This window comes from Platichthys flesus, chromosome 5 (assembly GCF_949316205.1).
Source record: "Platichthys flesus chromosome 5, fPlaFle2.1, whole genome shotgun sequence".
NCBI classification, from domain to species: domain Eukaryota; kingdom Metazoa; phylum Chordata; class Actinopteri; order Pleuronectiformes; family Pleuronectidae; genus Platichthys; species Platichthys flesus.
The window spans coordinates 18,669,832-18,690,430 of record NC_084949.1 but is presented as its reverse complement, the minus strand read 5'-3'; the positions used below and the strand labels follow the sequence as shown (position 1 = coordinate 18,690,430).

The 20,599-nt window shown below is 40.8% G+C and overlaps 2 protein-coding genes across 2 annotated transcripts; one reads left to right on the top strand and one right to left on the bottom strand.

The window, feature by feature from the left end:
* Window positions 1-829: 829 nt before the first annotated feature.
* Window positions 830-6,026, bottom strand: ufsp2 (ufm1-specific peptidase 2). The gene is made up of 12 exons (XM_062388601.1): window positions 5,950-6,026; window positions 5,406-5,484; window positions 4,217-4,400; window positions 4,051-4,117; window positions 3,656-3,810; window positions 3,340-3,532; window positions 2,956-3,102; window positions 2,703-2,867; window positions 2,482-2,606; window positions 2,320-2,396; window positions 1,582-1,706; window positions 830-1,486 (listed from the first exon to the last, which is right to left on the bottom strand). Exons 1-12 carry the CDS (start codon window positions 5,950-5,952, stop codon window positions 1,400-1,402), a joined length of 1,407 nt encoding a protein of 468 aa, XP_062244585.1. The 5' UTR covers window positions 5,953-6,026; the 3' UTR covers window positions 830-1,399.
* A 5,859-nt stretch (window positions 6,027-11,885) lies between these two features.
* Window positions 11,886-19,864, top strand: gucy1a1 (guanylate cyclase 1 soluble subunit alpha 1). Its single transcript, XM_062388603.1, has 8 exons — window positions 11,886-12,125; window positions 12,339-12,397; window positions 13,132-13,220; window positions 13,313-14,022; window positions 15,930-16,415; window positions 17,728-17,871; window positions 18,650-18,804; window positions 18,951-19,864. The coding sequence occupies exons 1-8, from the start codon at window positions 11,886-11,888 to the stop codon at window positions 19,111-19,113; spliced, it is 2,046 nt and encodes a 681-aa protein (XP_062244587.1). The 3' UTR covers window positions 19,114-19,864.
* The last annotated feature ends 735 nt before the right edge of the window (window positions 19,865-20,599 follow it).

The window sequence follows — 20,599 nt, the reverse complement described above, 5'->3', positions numbered from 1 at the left end:
GATCTATTAATCCAAAGTAACTGCTCCCTCCAGTGCATCTCCATTAACAAGGGAGGGGATTATCTGGAGGCGCGTCCCCTGAAATCACAATTTGTCATGGTTTCCTCCTTATAACGTAGTTAGACCTAGAAGTGACACACACTGATGAAATGCTGATGTCCTGGGACAATGGTCCTTGGAGGAATCTATCGTATAAACCTGTGTCTGGTCACTGTCATCGAATTTACATGCCAATGCAGGATGGGAAGAGATGGGGATTGAATAGGGGTATTACTGCGACAGTCCCACACAATCAACCCATGCATAAGAAACCACAAAGAGTGACAGTGTAACATTCAAAGATATATATTTTTTAAATCATAAAGTGCACATTTCTTTATGTCTGACGGAAAGAGGAGAAAAGCATAAATCAGACTCTGACAACTGACTGTTTGTGAAACTCAATTACAGCCAGTGATTGTTTTCCAATAACGTCAGAGCATCAGGCTCCAAAGGTTAAAGTCGCAGATTCTCCAAGAGCAAAGTATTTGTCATGATGGAAACTTCACGTTTCTAAGACGTCCACAGCAATATTTGAAATACTGTCAATAAACTGTTATTCGTTCACCCACAAATATATAAATCACAGGAGCCTAACGATAAGAATGATGATAGATTTCACTTCATTTTATCTCATCTCATAGATGCTACTTGTTTATAAATGAATAACAAAAAAAAATCCATAATTGTCTGTTACAGGACTATAGCAACATATTGTATTGTTTATTAAATTTCAGAAACTCATAAAATACAAAAAAAAGAAAAGAACTTCAAACTTTGAGAAGCAGAAGCTATTTAAATTTTTTTTATTTGAATACGTTTAATCAGTCAAAAATAATTTGGGATTTATTTTCTATTGCGATGACTAATCTAACTAGAATGGCAATGTGAGGGCATATAACTCCTCGGCCCAACAGTCCCCTAATTAAAACACAATTAAATTCACTAGATAGAGATTCTTTATTGGATCTGCACTACATTACAAACATATATGTCAATCCCCTATCAAAAGGAAAGCAAATGTATTGTACAGTTTAATCATTTCATGAGCTGGTCTTCAATCGGACACAAGATTGTTTACTGTAACACAAAGCAACAACATCTTGAGGTTTTGAAAACCTTGAGGCAGCATATCTATCTTGAAAATAAAATGAGCCTGTTAAGGGACCATATTTCACCAGTCTTCCTTATATTAAATAATAGCGAGTACTTAGAGTGCTCATTATGATGATAATGAGAATTTATTCAAATTGGCAAAGTTGGACTTGTTCCTATACAACAAACAGGATATAGTGTGACTCTATGAGTATTCCATATTCTTTTCCATTATGAAACAATGTCCATGAGTGAGGCTGAGAGCTCAGATGATCTTTGGCCTCTGAGGCAGACACAGATTATAATATGCGGTCTGATCCCAAAAGTCTGGTCCTTTCCATCCACACCAGCCCTGTGGGAGATACAATACACAACAAGGTCAACACTGTTCATGAAAAGTTTGTTTTTTTTCACACCCAGCAAAATACAGCCACTGTGAACAGTTACCTTGTCTGTGATAACCTGCAGGTCTTCTGCTCCTGTGTAATGTGGATCTAAGATGAGATAGCGGATCTGCCCGGTGGTCTCGCTCCAGGTCACACCCAGAATAGTGTGAGCTAAAACTCCCCCACCTGCAACACAGCACCAACTGTTTACAAACCTCTACATCTGACTGGGAACTAAAGATCTACTGACTTTGTAAGACACAACTAAAAAATATTGTTACAACACAATATCGGCTATTGAAAATGCAGAACCCCTCTTTCACTAAGTCAGGAATATAGCTTTTGCATTTAAGGGGAATGTGTTGTTTTTATGAGCAGTTAATTAAAATCTATTAATAAACACAATAGACATTACCCAAAGAATTACATTGATCAAATAAGCATCACTGTTTCTCATACGACCGTGGAGGCTATGAGGATAATTCACCCTGTGTTGACAGATGCGATGCTAAATGTGCCTTGTGGTGATTAGACAGATTTAGATGCTGTCTAGACTCTGGAATAAATAACCTGTCAATCAATTTTGGTCCCACAGAAGGGTCCAGTCCTATATTTGCAATTTCCAAGGTGATCCAATCTATCACATTATGTTAATTACATTGTTGCTGTAAATTGTAGGTATGATGATATTATAATCTTACAAAAGATATGTTAACAATACGTTATAACTATGTGTTGTTGAGTAGCAGAATTAAAAAACAAAATGCTTATGATAATATTAATCTGTCGTTCAGCTCACCAATCATGATAGGAGTTCCCTCTGTAAGGAAGTGGTTGGCTAGTTCTCTGCCTTTAGATCCCAAGTCAGACCCCTGACTGAAAAGTACACAGATTAGCTGTCAGGAACACAAAGCATCCATTTCAATGTTATCATACAATAGGTGCTGATATGTAACCACACCTCACAAACATGATCTTGGAGGTGACCCCGAGCAGCTGGTTCAGAACCAACTGAACCTCTATGGATCCGATCCACTGACGTGATCCCACAAAGGACGACTGCTTGTCTCCAACGTCCGCTAAAGCCTGTGAAACAGAGTGCAGCAGATATACAAATTGAAAACAAACAAAGGTAAAACAGTTATATTTTCCATTGTGTTGTGGTCAAGTTCTCAGATATACCTGTTGAATCTCCTTGTGAGTGGGCACGGGCCTCTCTACGAAGCCTTGCTGCTGGAACCAGGAGCAGATGGTCTGCAGGGAGCGATAAGCGCAGCCCCAGCCATTGTCATCCATGCGGTCCTGCATGTAGTGGTGATAGCTGTAGATCCCCTGGACCAAGTACAGCTTCAAAAAAAGAAAAAAAAACATTATTATGGTTTATATTAAATGCACATTTCTGCAGGAGAGAGTGTGATATGGTAATGAGAGGTACCTTCCCATCATCCACGGTAGGGTGTGTGAGGACCAGGTGAGGGGTGCGCAGGTAACCATCTCTGTAAGGCTCGCTGGGAAAGCGGTACGCATTGGCTCTTCTAAAATAAGGCCGGTCATCCGGGAGCTCAAACTGTTGATGCAGCTCCTACAGACAGAAATGTCATGCAGAATTCATTTACGAGTACAAGCTGGAGCTGGAGCTGGAGTTAATCCAACGGCTGCCGGATAAATACAAATGTAGGTCTTTCTGTATCTCAGTTCTCGTCTGGATGATTTTGGAACAACATAGACTCCACCAGAGTTGAACTCTAATATCAGGAGATGTACGAGTGGCTTGCCAGTGCATTATAGATTTTAAGGAAGCTCAGTCTGAGGCTCTCACCTTACGCTGCGTCTCCAGTTGGCCGTCAGCCACTCCTGCTGGGTAAACCACGGTCACTAGGCCTCTAGGCTTTGGAAGAAGAAAGTGCAGCGGCTCGGGCACCAGCAGCGTCGTCCCTTTCATGTGCCGCAGGGTCACTTTCTCCATCTCACATAGCTGGTGAGTGAGCGCTTCCACAAGGCTCTCGCAGGCACTGCAACATCACGGCAAATATTGTCAACAGTGAGAAACGAGCGGTACTATGTTTGGACTAGAATACTTAGCAAAGTTTGATCAGTAGAATGAATCCAGATTAAAAAATAAATAAATAACATACTCTCTGACCGTGTCGTCGCAACTTGTACAGACAGCACAGTCCATGGGAAGAGTCGCCGAGAGGAAGTGGGACTTCTGGGATGTTCTGGTGAGGACGGGAGCTGAGAGGGGACCTGGGTTTGTCACCTCCATCATCAGTTGAAGGTTTATGACACTCTACATGATACAGATACAAATATGGGGGAATATAAAACACTTTAGGATGATGAGGCATTTTCAAATATCTAAAATGATCCTGCAGCTACGGTGTGGAAAATTAGTTGGCTGATATCTTTTGGTCCATGCGATAAAAACTTGACAAATATTCTGCAGTGTTCCAGCAATATTGCTATTGGGACATTATTACTATTTCTGTCTTGGCACTCCCACACCCTGCTCGCTGTTAGAAAAACTTACCGCCGCTGAACTTCTCCGGCTTTTCTTTTTTCCAGATTTCCTGCCAAAGCTCTCCTGCTCATCTGACCTACAGCGAGTAAAAATAGAAATGACTGTGCTGCTGATGAAGAAAGAGACAAAACTACAGACTCGTCCACAAGATCAACAAAAGCTGTTACTGACTCACTGTATCCACTGATGTACGTCTTCAAACAGCATGTCTGGCGTTATGTCCTCAGGTGTGACATGTATGTCTTTGTTTGGCCAGATAACAACGGGGCTGTCGCAGACGGCGAGGGCGCAGGATTCAGATATCACCTGAGAGCGAAGGGTCTCGAATGTTTCTGAGACGGCCTCGTGCATCCGAGACACTGACACAGGGACAGAGAGAGAGACAGTGTTAATCACTTGAACATTTCAAAACAGGATGAAGTTACTATACATAAACATTGCGTTGGTTTTTTCATGGTTTATTAGAGACCGACTCACTTAATTCAGGGTGAATCTTGAGCTGATTTCAGACATTTGCCTTAAACATATGAAGGAATCAGCAGGAGATTATCTAGGTCAGAAATGTTTGCAACAAAAGGAAAAATGTCCGAAATATTCCGTCGAGGGATGGTGCCTGGTGTAGAGCATGCAGGGTGCATTACATGACGCCAGGAAAAATCACGTGTTTGTTGTTTGTTTACAGAAGATCAACACCAACAACGCCCCTCACGTCAAATGCTCTTGAATATCGTTGTCTTTCCAAGTTGACATATTCCCCAGTTAAAGGTTCTGTGTGTAACATTTAGGTGAAAGGGATCTACTAGCAAAAATTAAATAGAAATTATCCTACTTATATTTTCACTGGTGTGTTTCATCTAAATTGTACGAATAGTTGTTTTCTTTTCCTGTTTTTTTTTACAGTAGCCCAAACTGGACAAACTAAACACCTTTTGAGTTTGTATGACAACTGAAGGCGACCACTGGTTCTCTATCATGTTTGGAAGGGGAGGGTGAGGTGAGGGGTAGTCAGCTGCAACATGCAACTTCACCACTAGATGTCACTGAATTCTACACACTGAACCTTTAAAACTTCAGGACAGGTTTATTATGATATATAAAAAGATTTTAATAATTTCAATAGTCTATGTAAAGACAGCTCAGATAAGTTGATGGCAAACCAGCTCAGCAGCCTGAGACATCATCCGCCTGGTGAAAATCGTCATTCCAGCTCCCTGCAATAATTCCTCTCACAGTAACTTTACTTTTACTTTTCTAAGGGATTTGAATACAATATTCACCACTGGTGAACTTCCTCACATGCATATATGATCAGATAAGGTACAGGAGGGGAGTGAACCCTGAAATAAACAAATACAAGTCGGTACCATCTGTGGTGTCCAGGTGACATCTGAGCTCCAGCTGCCCCCTGAGCCGGAGGATGGTTCCAGTAAGGGAGGGAACAAGCTGAGGAACCAGAGGAGAAGTTAGCAGCCTGACACAGAACCAGCTATATTATCATTAGAACCAGAGGAAGCACAGAGGAGAAGTTAGCAGCCTGACACAGAACCAGCTATATTATCATTAGAACCAGAGGAACCACAGAGGAGAAGTTAGCAGCCTGACACAGAACCAGCTATATTATCATTAGAACCAGAGGAACCACAGAGGAGAAGTTAGCAGCCTGACACAGACCCAGCTAAAGACAACCCCCTGCATTATTATATTTAGTGTTGAATAGAACCCGATGAATCATAGAGGAGAAGTTAGCAGCCGGACACAGAACCAGCTACATTATTCTATTCAGTGTTTAATGGGAGCTGAGGAGACGCGGTGAGCAGACTGGGATCAGTGGAAACAGACTCTAACACTGAACCGTGTTCATCTTAACCCGCTCCCTCATCGGTGTCTCCATGAATCTTCTAAACTCACCATCGTGGAGCTGAGTTCTGTCACTTCAGGATCCGGAGGCGGACATGTCTGATGGAGCAAAACCTCTGACGTGTCCGTCACCGCTGCATCCTATTGGACCACAATGACTCCACCCACTGGTGCTGCATTCAGGGTAGCTGGTTATTTTGGAAATAATAACAGAATGTTTTATTTCTCCCTTATTGTTGACGATCAGCACAAAGGGGCATTTTCATCACATTTCAAGTCCTCATGATGAAAACAGGACATTTTGTTATAATGACTTAAATCACAGACGAAAAGTAGGAATAGTATCAATATATGGTGTGCTTTGTAGAAAATAAAAAATAATTTCCTCCAAAATTCAGATACATTTGAATATTTAGTTGTTGTAGAAATAGACTCATAAATGATAAAATGACTACAGCTGCTCTCATCATCTCAACTATAAACTGTACATAAAGACAAATGACATGACTGCGCCCCCAAAGTGAAGCCAAAGCCTTTTGATCGCCCTCTGGTGGCTGGTAGTACGTGCAATTTTAGGTAGTTCATATCACACCGATGTTTCTTCAGGGGCTATGTCACTCAGTAAGTTATTAGTTTTTGATGCTACAAAAAGATGGACAGAACATCATAGTTGACAGCTAAAACTGATTTGTGGTGACGGTACAAATAACTGGACCACTATGTACAGTTAACACATACTCTGTAGTGATTAAGATTCTGTAATGAAGGGTCTGTCACACAGAATAAAAGGCTATAGCACATATTTAGATCATCATAAAACTACACTATGTTTTCACATTAACTGAGATATAGGTCACTAAGTAACTGAACTCTGCATCATTCAGTATATAAGGGCATATCATTGAGACAATTCCTTTTTGGTCATCTATTGCTCTTCATTTGTCATATATAGTTTACTCTCCGATTTAGATTTGTAAGAGAAATAATATACAATATAACAGAATCATTTGGCACTTGACAGTGGGACATGTTAGACATACATTTGGGGCAGAGTGATAGTAAAAATCTAAATCATTTTCCAGTCATACTGCTTCCTGCTAATGAGTGTAACGTAAAAACTCCTGTGGGGGTGCTGTCTGTACATTATCAAGTGTGTTCAGCTTTAGTGAGGCATACTACATCTAATTATGCCAGCATCAGTGCCCAAGTCTCCCATCTTACGCAACACTTGAAAACATGCATCAATATCCTTGTTTATTTAATCTTTTTGTACAGCCATCTATTTAAAAAATATATATATTTATATCTGGGATCTGGGATCAGGGATGAATAATTCAAAGGGATTAATACATAGAATGAAAAATACAGTAGAAGCTGTTTCTTGGTGCATTTCATATTTGCCCCAGGCTGTTACATTGCAGCCATGCATGCAAGCCGGGCGGGCGGGATGAGGACACAGGGTTAGAGACACTGTACTGTATGTGGTTAGTATGCATGTTAGAGGACGATGCTTTCTAACCATCGTCGCTTCTAGCAAACATCACCACGAAATACTATTTGAACTCAACAACCTCGAAGGAGAAAGGAAACGATCACCAGAAGCTTCACTTGAAGTAAAAAAGACAACAGAATGTATTAAGCTGCTTTTGCTCTGCCGAAAAGAAATATCTGTAAATGAAAGGACCTGTCATATACTCTAGGCCTTTCACGCTTGAATATGTAAAAAAAAACTATTGACTACTCTAATTGATTGTGTCACAGTAAAATAAGGGCAATGTCAGAAAGCAGAGTTGAAATTGATTGTAGTTTTTGCTCAGTGATGTTCTAGTGTAATGTTTCTTCTGGAGAAAGTCACCATGGTTTTGTTAGAATCTGCTAAAAAGAGATGAGACAGTTTGTGCAGTACTGGGCCTGTGACAACGGCAGTATGCTAGGGGTACCAGAAATTATAGAAGAAAAAAGGAGTCCAAATAATTAACTTTCACTTCTTTTACCTCTGGTAAGGAGGTTATTTTTCAACCCTGTTCATTTTTTTGTTGATTTGAATAATTTTATATGAGCAAGATTAGACAAGAACAACAGAACTGTTTTCCATGTAATGGGACAAGGGCCAAAAAAGAACCCATTCAATTTTAGTGCAGATGTGGATAAAGAGGCAGATCAAGGAATCTTTTTTTACTCTTTTGTTAACATTCCGAGTTAGGGCCTTTTGCAGCATTTTTTGTTATTTTCCCAGGGAATCTTTCATGGAGCTTGAGGGGGAAATTCAGACATGTCCATGAGAGATATTAATGAGTGTGTGAAACTTGGTACAGATTCAAAACAAAAGCCCAGATCGAGTGAGTTTAAATTTAGTTTTATATGCATACCGCTGTCGAAGATATGTACTTTTAGGAAATCTAATCTGATACTAACATGTCTAAAATGTGCAAACTCCAAAGCTCCTAATTAGATTTGATTCAATTACCTGACCTGAAATAGATTCTGATGTGCACCCACAGACCTTTGATCTAAACATCCATTAAAGGGCTTCAAGTTGAAATCTGCTTGAAAGTAATAAAACTGTGTGTACATTTTAACTGTCTGAGGTCATGGCTGTTAAGTTCCTCTGGACTTAACGCGCTGGGTTTGATTTGCGATGAGATTATCTATCTCTCTGCGTATCATCAACAGAGTGGATGGTCCTTTGGGGAGTGTGTGCCTGCATGGGTCTGAATAAATGGAAACTCACGTTACAAATACACATACATCATATGCACGTTGATAAAGATTATCCTTGGATTCCTTTGGTTGCTTAATAAATAAAGATGACTCACTTAAGCTTTTATTACAAATTCAATTCATGCTACTTTTATTTTTTTGGCACCATTTGGCTAAATGATACAGCTAAATATGTGTGTGATGAATATAAACTTCATGATTTAAAGATGATATACAGTATGTGTTGCAACGAAGTTTGGGATTTTTTTTTTTAAATAGCATAAAAACAAGGTTAGACACTCAGATGATCTTGTTGTATGAAACATTTCTGGCTGTTATCTTTCAAACTGGCCTTTAAAACTTTTCCTCTTATTTCACTTTGAAATTAAGGGACGGATTTGGACGGAACTTCATTCTGCGATTTGAGATGATGAAGATGTTGTGTCCTTACTTCCAGCCCCTCCTCTTTCTCAGGATTCAGATTATCAATATGAACATATTGGACTCAGGCCCAGGGTCTCGAGAGGTCAGGGGCCCCCTAGGCCCTGCGGAGACTGAGTGTGAAATGACTGCAAGTATTTCTTGTTTGGAAGCTGCACCGCTCCAAAAGACACAAATATCTGAAAAAGTTGCAAAACCAGTACAAAGAGACAAAAATGGCCATACACAAACACAAAAGATGAAGACAAAAATTATTTTGAAAACTAAATGAAGAAACACAAAAATGGCTACAGAATGGGATTATGTCAAGTAGTTGATCTCTATCTCTTTCAGTCTGTGGGTCTTATATCAGAGTGGTGGGGTCTTTAGGCTCCATCCCCTTATATTCCATCCATGATCATATCTGTTGTCTTGTTCAGTTTCCATAAGTGACTGAAATGTTCTTTGAGGACAAAGAGGAAATTGGCCTGTGCCCAGTGATTCCTGCAGTGTAGAACAGATGCTTCAGAGTTTATCGTCTTCACCTTCAGCTCCAGTTGTGTTTTACTCTCCAGCTCAGAAAGAATACAACAATTAGACTCACAATAACACAAAGCCAACACTCCAACTGCAAGACTTTTCTCCCCTGGGACTGAATTCACTGTCTCACCTTGGCTCAGATAAGAAAGTCCATGTTGTAAATAATCCAGACAAAGAGGTTTTGTTCATGCCGGTGCCGCTGGTGCCGTCTCCTCTGGGTCCTGGTGAGAGGCGACAAAAACAGCTGTCACCTCTGTGGTGACAGATGTGATGCTACCTGACGACGGCAGATCTCCCCACTTCACCTGTAATCGCTTCTCATCAAATCTGAACACACACGCTTCAGAAATAAATGTCTATTTACTGTAAGTCCTTTGAGTAAGAAGTTCACTTTAAACTAAGATGAGAGCCGAGGTTGTGAGGCTCAGTGTTCCTGTCTGTCTAGTGGCACCTGGAGGTTGCAGAGTTTCTTCATCTGAATTTTTATTGTTTTCTTTTTTATTATTTACAGAGAACATCTTAAAGACAGACAGGACTTGGTCACACATGGCGCCACATGATAGGATCCCCCCCTTTATCTCTAACCTATTAACATGTTAATGTTTATAGCAGCTTCCGGGACCGGGTCCAGAGTTTTTCTGCAAGAAATGACTCCAACTCCCGAGTGACAAAGCTGTTCATTATTTAAGCCCTGAAATGGATTTATTATGTCAGACAATGAAATCGCTCTTTTTCAGCCCAAACAAGGCCAGCGAGCAGAACCTCGGACTCATCGTGGCCAATAAAAGCTGTTTTTGACATAAATGTTACAAATTACCCCTGAACATGTCTGATCAACACCCGAACGTTTCCTCAGCCCTTTTGAAAATAAACAAATCAGAGTCGATTCATGTTGCACTTCAACCTGAACCAAATCATGGTCAATGTATGTTGTGTGTGGTCTTTGGCATAGACATGTAAGAATAGAAAACATGATGAATATGATGTGTGTTAATGAGCAGAGTAGTAGAGCTGAAATAGTTTGTCAATCAATTGACAGACCATGGATGAATATTTTCTCATTTAAAACAGTAAAGTTTTCTGTGGCATCTCTCCTGTAACACTGTTGGACTTTTAAAATTGCAGAGCCATAGAAGTCTTATTTTTCACATTCGTCCATTATTTTTCTTCCTTGTCAAAACTTGCTGCCTACATTACCCACAACACCACTCAACTTGCTCTCAGCAATTAACATTTTCAGATTTTTCAGATTTTCTCATGTCAATATAGTCAAACATCAAACAGGATTCCACAATTCCTATGACAATAACATTCCACTTAACAACAATGAAAGGACAAAACGTTCCACACATTTATTTAAAATGAAACTAATTGTAGCCTGTAGCCATGATTATAATTAGCAGAAGTGTTGATAAGGAGTGTTTATGTGTCTGACTTGGAAGACTGAAACAAAAGGGGCTGAATGGAAATGGTCCTGTGGTGGGGTTCTGGGTTGTTTGAGACGACATTGCGATTTATAATCTTCCAGACCAGATAAATCGATTTTCAGGTTTTTTATAAGGGGAATGCAGGAGTGAAGCTGTAGGTGATGTAGGTAGGTGTGTGTGTGTGTGCATGAGAGAGAAAGAGACGGAAAATAGAGAAACAAAATAATTTGAATAAACTTTCAAAGCCGAATGTAAACTGAAAATAATAGTATCCTGTCCCATCAATAACACAATAAAGACCACATTCTCATTTTGCACAACAGCCCCGTATACACCCGACATCCTCGATATAACAGGAATATGTTCATTCCCCTCTGTGAGACCAGTTTCATATGATGGGACCACAGACTGTATATGGGACCCAGTCCAGCGCATGATCTAAATAATAAAAAGTCAGTTGCATGCGAGGAGTCGCCTGGAAATAATGTCTCTGTGCTGATAGGTTGTTCAGCTACACCAGCCCCACTTGCGCATGGATTGGCCTGGTGCGCTCTTCTCTCCCCCCTCCAGTTTCTCATTGGCTTTTGGTAATGATAGTTCTTGGCCATCATTTGCCCATGCAGTTTTTTTTTCAATGAATATATTGTATGTGGTCTTGTGGCTCTGATGCTGCCGATCATTTGAATCGGCGGAGCACTAGGAGCAGGAGGAGCCGGAGGAGCCGGAGGAGGCGGAGGAGAGCTCTCCTGGATGAGCGCACCAGATGATGGAATTTCTCCCGGAGACCGCAGCTGCTGCTCGACCAGAACAGTGTCCCCCGGAGATAAGATAGAGAAGAGCCGCAGAAGAAGGAGAGGAGTGTGCCGGCGGTGCCAGGCTGCAGCAGGGGGGGGAGGAAAGATGTTCTGCGCGAAGCTGAAGGAGCTGAAGATATCCGGAGAGTGTCCGTTCTCCAGCGGCGCCAGGAGGAGCGAGCTGGGAGACTTTGAGGAGCGTGCAGGTGACGCCGCGGATCTATCGCCTATTTCTAAGGACGTGCATGGGGAAATTGGCGAGGACGTGCCGCGACACAAGCCGAGCAGAGGCAAAGTTAACCTGCACACACTTGGGGAGAGCATCCGAAAGCTGGCATGTCCCGAGGTGAGACAAATATGAATATTCACTGGCCTTAAAAAGAACAAATTAATAAATCACATTAATTGGATTGTGCAATTTGTTCCCTTGCACCACCACCGCCTGTTCATCCCCTTGAATTAAAGATAATCCTGCTTCTCTATCTGTCATAATTAAAGCTGCATTAATAAAGTGTGGCCAGACAATGACCTTAAACTTGCTGAACACTTTGCCATTCAGTTTCACAGACTGCACGCGGCCCTCCATCGAATGATGAGACTCAGCAGGGACTCTGAAAGGTAAGATTTGTTGTTCTGAAACATCCACGCCAGCTGCACTCCTCCTCCCAGACAGACACAATAACTACTATGAAGCTACTGTAAATTACAGGCCCCTATACCACTACCACCACAGCACGTGCTCCTGTAATTACCAGTAATGATGCTGAGATGTTACAGCCTCGTTTGACCCTCTGTTGCACAAGATTTCGTACAAATTTCCCCCGTCGCTCTCACTACCAGACAGTGAGTAATGACGACAACAACAATAAGGTGTGAGGCAGACACAGACTGTTATGGAGACAACGTTACACAATCGTCTGAAAAACATAGTGGAAATAACAAGCTGACATTGGAGTCTTCACGATACATGTATCAGTATTGTCATATAAGATGTAGAGCTAAAATGATTAGCAAATCAGCAACTATTTTGATCATTTATAAATGTTTAATCTTTATATTTACGCTAAATTTAAAACATTTGTTGGTTGCAGCTTCTTAAATGTGTCAGTTTGCTGCTGTTTTGCTTATGTATAACAGATAACTGCATATTTTTGTTGTTTTGGCCAGACCAAACAAATGAGGCTGAGCTGGGAAATCAAATTTTTCACGAGTTAATCGAGTGTAGATATTTGGCAGATTTACAGATTGTGAAAATAAGAGGTAGCTGCAGCTCTATTTGGATGTTCTCCCAAATACAGTCCCCCGAGCACTGGTTCATGTGTCTCAATAATTTAAATTCATTGTCTCTCCAGTCCAACGATTTGCTGCACAGGCGATCAGCGTTGCAGTCAAGAGCCAGAGCATTTATTTGAGATGATCAACATTTACTCGAGTAAAACAGGTAAAACACATGATTATCCTTTTTATACTTCTGGGTATTGTGAGCTGTCCTCCCATCTTCACCTGCTTCCCCTTCATGTGTCTTCATGACAGCAATCCCGCTGGACGTGTTGAAAGTCTCTCTCGGCGTGGAGCTCTTCAACATGTGTTACGAGGAGGACGGACACATTCTGCGGGTGGTGGGGGGAGCTCTCCACGACTTCCTCAACAGCTTCAGCGTCTTGATGAAACAGAGCAGCACGCCGCCCAACCCGGACAGAGAGGATAGTGTAAACGAACCTTCAGTCCTGTGCTTAGACAAGGATCCGGGTCTGCTTACTGTCTATTTCTTCAACCCCCACCCAACCACTCAGCTTTTTTTCCCTGGAGTCATCAAAGCTGCTGCTCGCTTGCTGTATCACACCACGGTGGATGTGTTGATGGACCCCCCCAGTGCCAAAGACAGCATCTTGCAGGCCAGCCCGCAGCCCAGTCTTCTGTACACAGTTGTCGTTAAGGATGCTAAAACTCTGAGCCCCAGTCCACTGAGGGCTACCTCAGCTGGGACCCTTCCTACCACTCTGTTCTCCACCATTTTCCCCTTCCATCTGATCCTGGACCAGGAGTTGGTTCTGGTTCAAATAGGACATGGCCTCAGGAAGAGACTGAGCAGGAAGGATGGACCGAGGCGATCCACTACCTTCCAAGAACACTTCTGTATCGTGTCCCCACAGATCAAATGTACCTTTCAGGGCATCCTGACCATGCTGAACACGCAGTTTATCATTCGGATCAAGCATGGAAACACAGATAACACAGGGAAGGTACGTTGATATATCTGTGAGCTATCCGTGAAAAGTGACGTCACTGGCTTGTGAGGCAGAAAAGGTCTTCTGGTCAAAGTCTTAATATTAAATCAAGTAAGACAGGAAAAAAGAGATCTGGCTATTTATATTCAGTCTGGCTTATTAGTGGTGTAGATGGCCGGAGGTAGAGATCAACATTATACCCCCAGTGGAGATCAGAAGAGAATGTCAAACCTTTTTACCCATCAAAGGCCCAGCCCTGCTTGTGCTATTTATGTAAGGGGGCACAGCGATTGGTCGCCACGACATGAAAAAAAGCATCAGCGAGTCAACATGACAGTGGTGTAATAACTAATGACATCGGGTCAGAGAGGATTCCACATGAGTCATCCAGTGGTAATTTAATCTTAACCTTTAGTGAGTCCAGTTACAACAGGTAAAAATTACATGCACAAACAGTCCTCTTCGATTCAATCCAGCTGCAGCAAATTGCACGCACAGAGAAATCAGATTTTTTTTCATGCATTATTCTCTGGGAAATTTGTGAAAATATAAATAATACAAAAACAACAAAAAAGGCCTATCGTCCAAAACCCTGGATCCGCCCCCTGATCCAAATCTGTGTCTTGGAAATCCGCCCAGTAGTTTCTTTGCAGTCTTTCTTACAATCAAACCAACAAACAAACGGAAAGCGGTCACAACATAACTTCCTTGGTGGAAGTAATCAGGAAGTGGAGGAGGTAGTGTCTCGATTTCTCGGGTTGATGATGTATAACCCTGTTTTAAGAATTTGAAAAATACTGCTTTAGCTGTAATTTTTCCTATAGCTCTTGAAGAAGACTAAGTATCTGCTGCTTGGTCAGACTGTACTAGTATAAATCAAACCATTAGATTGATGACAGCGAGTTATTAAACACACATGATCAAGTATTTATTTTTTCCAGGAAAATTGACTGAAATGTCAAAACATGCCATATCTTGAAAGGTAACGTTGATTTTAAAGAAATGCTGTATTGGCTCCGTTAACTGGATCTGCAGCTACATTTTGTTTAATTCAATGGCTGATGCCCCACCCTACTCCTGCTGACAACCAAACAAACTTGGTTGAGTTATTAATTACACTAATCATTAGCATTTGGATTTAAATAATAAGTATTCAATAGCATAAAACCCTTATGCTAATGTCTAGCATATCATTTTACCCATCTTGGTTTATACCCCAAAAACTCAAAGTCAAGGCTTCACCAACAGCTTTGAATGTGTCTCCCAAATTTAATGCCAATCCATCCAACAGTTGCTGAGATGTATCGCTCAGAGCCGCAAATACTAACCACACGGTGGCGCCAGATAAAAAGGCTGCATGTCACAAAAGTTGCTAGAATTCATCCTCTGGGGACCATGAATGTCTGCACCACACATCACGGCTATACATCAAATAGTTGCAGAGATATTTCAGTCTGGAGGAAAGTATTGGACTTGACCAGCTGTCTTTGCAATAGAGCCACACTGCTGCTGTGACTAATGTAAATGTTGACTCTGATGGGACTTTTCCCTGGAACATAAATAAGCTTTTGGTTGTGTTTAGTGTCGTGGGTGACAGACAGCTGCAAACAGCTGCTGCCTCACCAACAACATCCAAGTGGAACGTTTGCTTTACTTTTCTCTGTTTACATGTCTCCGTCTCAAGGGAGTTTATGTTTATATGTTGCTTATTATTTTAATGCAAAGATGCCACAGAGAGAAAAAACATTATTTTTATTCAGTTGTGGGAAGTTTGTTCTTGAAGAAAACAGTAGAGGAGCAGGGGGTGGGCTATATACTGCAGTAATCGTAATCAATCTTCTTTCAACTAAAAAATTTGTGGAGTTGTGAGGACAGTTAGGCCAGTAACTGCACCTTTCTCATCATATGCTTTTTCCTGTCAGCTCATGGATCTTAAAGGTCAGATGATCTTCGTGTCAGAGTCCAATGCCATCTTGTTCCTGGGCTCCCCGTGTGTGGATAAGCTGGAGGAGCTGACCGGCCGCGGCCTCTACCTGTCAGACATCCCCATCCATAACGCGCTGCGTGATGTAGTCCTGGTTGGTGAACAGGCTAAAGCCCAGGACGGTTTGAAAAAGCGTCTGGGGAAGGCGAAGGCCGCCTTGGAGCATGCTCACCAAGCCCTGGAGGAGGAGAAGAAGAAGACAGTGGACCTCCTCTTCTCCATTTTCCCCGGCACGGTGGCGCAGCAGCTGTGGCAGGGGCAAACGGTCCAGGCCAAGAAGTTCGACAGGGTTACAATGCTCTTCTCCGACATTGTGGGCTTCACAGCCGTCTGCTCGCGCTGTACCCCGATGCAAGTGATCACCATGCTCAATGAGTTGTACACCAGGTTTGACCACCATTGTGGGGAGCTTGATGTTTATAAGGTAGGTTAATGGGCCGTGAGTGCATAACCGTAATGTTAAATTGTCAATGTTCTTATGTAATTGAAGCTTTCGTAAAGAGCATTTGGGTCTTCAGCTACACTTCCACCCCCCCCCCCCTCCCCATGAGTTCTGAAGAAGGTTTTGCGTTTTAGTTTAAAAACGAATTTATGTTACGAAAAGAAGTATGCATATTTATAACCTTGTTTAGAAAGGTGCTATACAATTTAAGTTTATACAATTTTGTCTTATAATTATTTGGCTGCCCCACTCTCGAGTTAGGATGGCTAGCATTTTTAACCGAGCCGTGGTGGGCTGTGCTGCATTAAATCCATAACATGCATAAAAATAAGGTGTAGCACTGGTGTTAGTGGTTTGAAAGATCTGTGGTGGGCAGGCATCAAATGTATGTACGGTGTTTGTGCTCTGACATCTATATAAGACCTCAAAATACAGAAAAGGGTCAAACATTATCACGACTGGAGCTTGAGCCTCACATACATTTATATAACCTTTAAACCACAGTGTGATTCATTAAAAAAATACAAAATACACAAAATTAGGATGTTTGGTACTAGGAAAGGCTACATCAAATTTTTTTTTTTTTTGCAGATTCCACAGAACTGACATTTTTTAAGTATTGTTTTAGAAATTTAAACAGGTTGAAATGGCCGTAACTCAGCCACCGACCTTAGTGTCTGCCAGAGGCTGTTAATCTACAGGGAGGTTGGATAATATAATCAACGTGTCACAGAGCCATAACAGACAGAGCAACATGTTTGACAAATATCTCGTAAAACACTAGGAAGTCAGATGTTACTTCAGGTCCCTGTTTCCACTCCACATGCACAAGCCTAAAAATAGTTTTCCTTGTCTCATAGCCGTCTTGGCCACACTGCTCCAGACTGCTCTGCGGTCCAGATTCACACGTAAAAACGCGAAGAAGAGGAAGACAAAACGTTTCTGGACATTTTAATATGACCCAGGATCAAGTGCTATTAGAATTTAAGTGTTATTATTCCTTGTCTCTTGCCCCCTGTCTTGTACAGCAAGATGAACAGCGAGTGAGATTCTTAATCAAAGACATTTTGATGAATATCCACTTCACATTCATTATTCTGTTCAAGGTTCATTGCCTTCATTGCACAGTTAATTTTAAATACAGTCTTAACTCCCTTGATAAACAAAGCTAATACTTCAGATCCACGATAAGAATCATTGGACTGTGGGTGAAGGGGGGGAGCACAAACAGTGTCTTTATTCTGCCTCAGTTGCCGGGTTAAAAATAATTTGAATGATCCTCCACTGTGTTCAGGTGGAAACCATTGGTGATGCGTATTGTGTCGCTGGGGGCTTACACAAGGAGAGTGAGCTGCATGCCGTCCAAATTGCACTCATGGCCTTAAAGATGATGGAGCTCTCAGATGAAGTCAGGACGCCAACTGGAGATCCAATACAGGTGAGAGTCAAGTACTGCAGGGTGTGATTCTCCTCATCCAACCATTTGAAAGAAGAAAAATAGCTTTCTATGAATATGTACGAGATTGAATGAAAGTTAATTTAAGTCAAAATACATTCTTAGACCTTTGTTTAATAAGTAATAGTTCTGCTTTCGATTAATGGTGTGGACTTAGTATTTCATATTGATTAATTTCCAACCCTGGCAGTTGTAATAATACAATACTTGGATTAATCAAGAAACCAAAGATCGACACAATCCTTTAATGTGTTTAATATAAAAATTACTTGAGTTTTTGTCTTTCTTCGAAGGCAGGATTGTGTGTCGCACACTGCCTGCATACGTGTGCACATTTAATCATTTAGTCCAATACAAACAAAATGGGAACCCACTCATAAAAGCTCTGGTACCAGTGGTCAGAAGCTCCACAGGATACCTTTAAAGAGCAATAAATAATGTATTAGTCCAGGACTATTTTCAACTGCAGATTTGGAGAGCTGGTGAGAATATGTAGAGCAGCAGGGCTGAGTGTATGCCTTCATGTTGGGGTCACGATTTCTTGCTGATTCATTTTGACTTTACATGCGATTTTTTGATCATACAAGAAATAAGGAATCATAATTTAAAAGCATCTCTTTTATTACTTGAAGCAGAGAAATTGATCTGCAGATGCAAAGCAGGGTTACTTTAGAGCCACACTGGTTTAGATCATCTCATAAATATCTGTTGATTAATAAAAGACGAGCAGAATGTGTTGAATGCCTCTTTTTTTTCCTAGATGCGTATTGGCCTTCACACTGGCTCAGTTCTGGCTGGTGTAGTCGGGGTGATGATGCCGCGCTACTGCCTTTTTGGGAACAACGTTACTTTGGCCAACAAGTTTGAATCGGGCAGCCAACCCAGAAAAATCAACATCAGCCCTACAACCCACAGGTGAAGTTGCAAATTATCAGATTTCCATTACCCAATCTTTGTTGGTGGTACTTGTTCCCAGAGGCGATTGATGCAAAGCTGTTTGTTAATCTGGCACATTTTTTTTTTTTTAATATCATGTTTTCCCTGTGTGCTGTTTGTCGCAGTTTGCTGGAGCATCGGCCAGAATTCGTCTTTGTTCCCAGGAGCAGGCAGGAGCTTCCGGCCGACTTCCCAGAAGACATCCCTGGTGTTTGTTACTTTTTGGAGGCGTCCTTCAAAACGGACTCAGAAGTGAAGTCAAGCTGCTGCACGGCCCAGAAATGTTAGATATCAAGAAATATAAGCGTGTTCAGTGAACACGGTGTAAACCCCTGTTGTCTTTGGTTGTTTGGATATTGATGATATTGTCTGTCAGTCAAACTCTCGCAGCCGCTTGATAACAGAGTTGTCAGTTTGCTGTTAAACATGAGTCTTGTCTCTGTACAATTATCTGTTTGTATTGTTATAGTGGAAAGAAACACTCGCTTCCTGCATTTTTCTTCCAGAATGAGTCATTTCTCCAAAGTGTTCTCCAAGCTCCCAGCACAGACTGTCAATAAAGGATTTTCAGACATTTTCTTTAAAAAAAATACAGCATTGAAGAGGTTCAAAATGTAGACAGTAAAAGGTGTTGGCTGTCTTTGATTTGCAGATTTGTAAAGAAATATATACACGTCATATTGCATAATGTAGATATTATTCAGAAATACATTCTGGATGTTGAATCTCAACGTGATGCAGTTAAACGGAGTCGTTCTTATTGACGAGGTTGTTGTCTGTAAGTATCTGACTGGTCCATTCACGTCTGTCAAGATAAATAAAATGGCTTCCCGTGCATCAGTGGGAAAGATTTCATGACAAAGGATATGGAAACGCTGAAGCAAATTTAATGATAAAATAAAGTTATGTTGAGTAGATTCAGGTGCCTTATGGGAACTGTATGGGCAGGATCAGAGATGTTAAAAATGTCAAGCTGGTTATTCCTTGTTAATTTTACCCGAACCGCCCACCCCCCCCTTGATATGGTTCAAAATGAATTCACATATCAATCATTTCTTCCAGAGGTATTTGGTCCTATATATTTTATATATTCCATTTATTAGACAAAAGCATTCCGGTTGAATTTTCCTAAAAGAAGTAATGTATTTTTACTTTTTACCACTCTACACATGTTTATACTATATTTATTCCATGAGTTTCACAGCACTCCTTTCCCATATAGAGGAAATACGACACAACAGAAATACAATGAATGTTCTACTATCACTCATAATGATGTGCTTTAATCATTGTAATGTAATCAAAACGCAATAAATATTGACATTAACATACATAAGTGACTGGCTCCACACTGTTTAGAGTAGTATTCTATAAATAAATAAAAAATGTAATGGCTATGCTATGATATAAAATGGTGGACAGTAACCGAGTATATTATATTTCATGTAAGTCATGAAAATGCAAATACAATTTTAACTTACTAGCATTTATAGTGCAACATATTTTAGTTTTTAATCTACTATGCACCTTTATTTGACAGCAGTTACAGGTTACCTTTATTTGACATAAAAAACTAAATACATAACATATATAAGATGCATTCAGATAAATGAATACACATTTGAGATATTACATCCTCAATAACGATAATAGTGCAACAATGAAATGTGCCTATATGTTTTGATTTTCACTCATAATACTACAAATGTTAAGAGTGAAAAACATATACTTTGACTCTTATTTTCCTTTTATTCAGTAAACTTCTCTTATTTCA

Coding starts and splice junctions, on each gene's coding strand:
- gucy1a1 (XM_062388603.1), top strand. CDS start 11,886: ATGTTCTGCGCGAAGCTGAAGGAGCTGAAGATATCCGGAGAGTGTCCG. Junction 12,398..13,131: donor CTCAGCAGGGACTCTGAAAG/GTAAGATTTGTT, acceptor TTGTCTCTCCAG/TCCAACGATTTGCTGCACAG. Junction 14,023..15,929: donor ACACAGATAACACAGGGAAG/GTACGTTGATAT, acceptor TTTTCCTGTCAG/CTCATGGATCTTAAAGGTCA.
- ufsp2 (XM_062388601.1), bottom strand. Junction 4,401..5,405: donor TCACCTGGACACCACAGATG/GTACCGACTTGT, acceptor TCCCTGTGTCAG/TGTCTCGGATGCACGAGGCC. Junction 1,487..1,581: donor TGCAGGTTATCACAGACAAG/GTAACTGTTCAC, acceptor TATCTCCCACAG/GGCTGGTGTGGATGGAAAGG.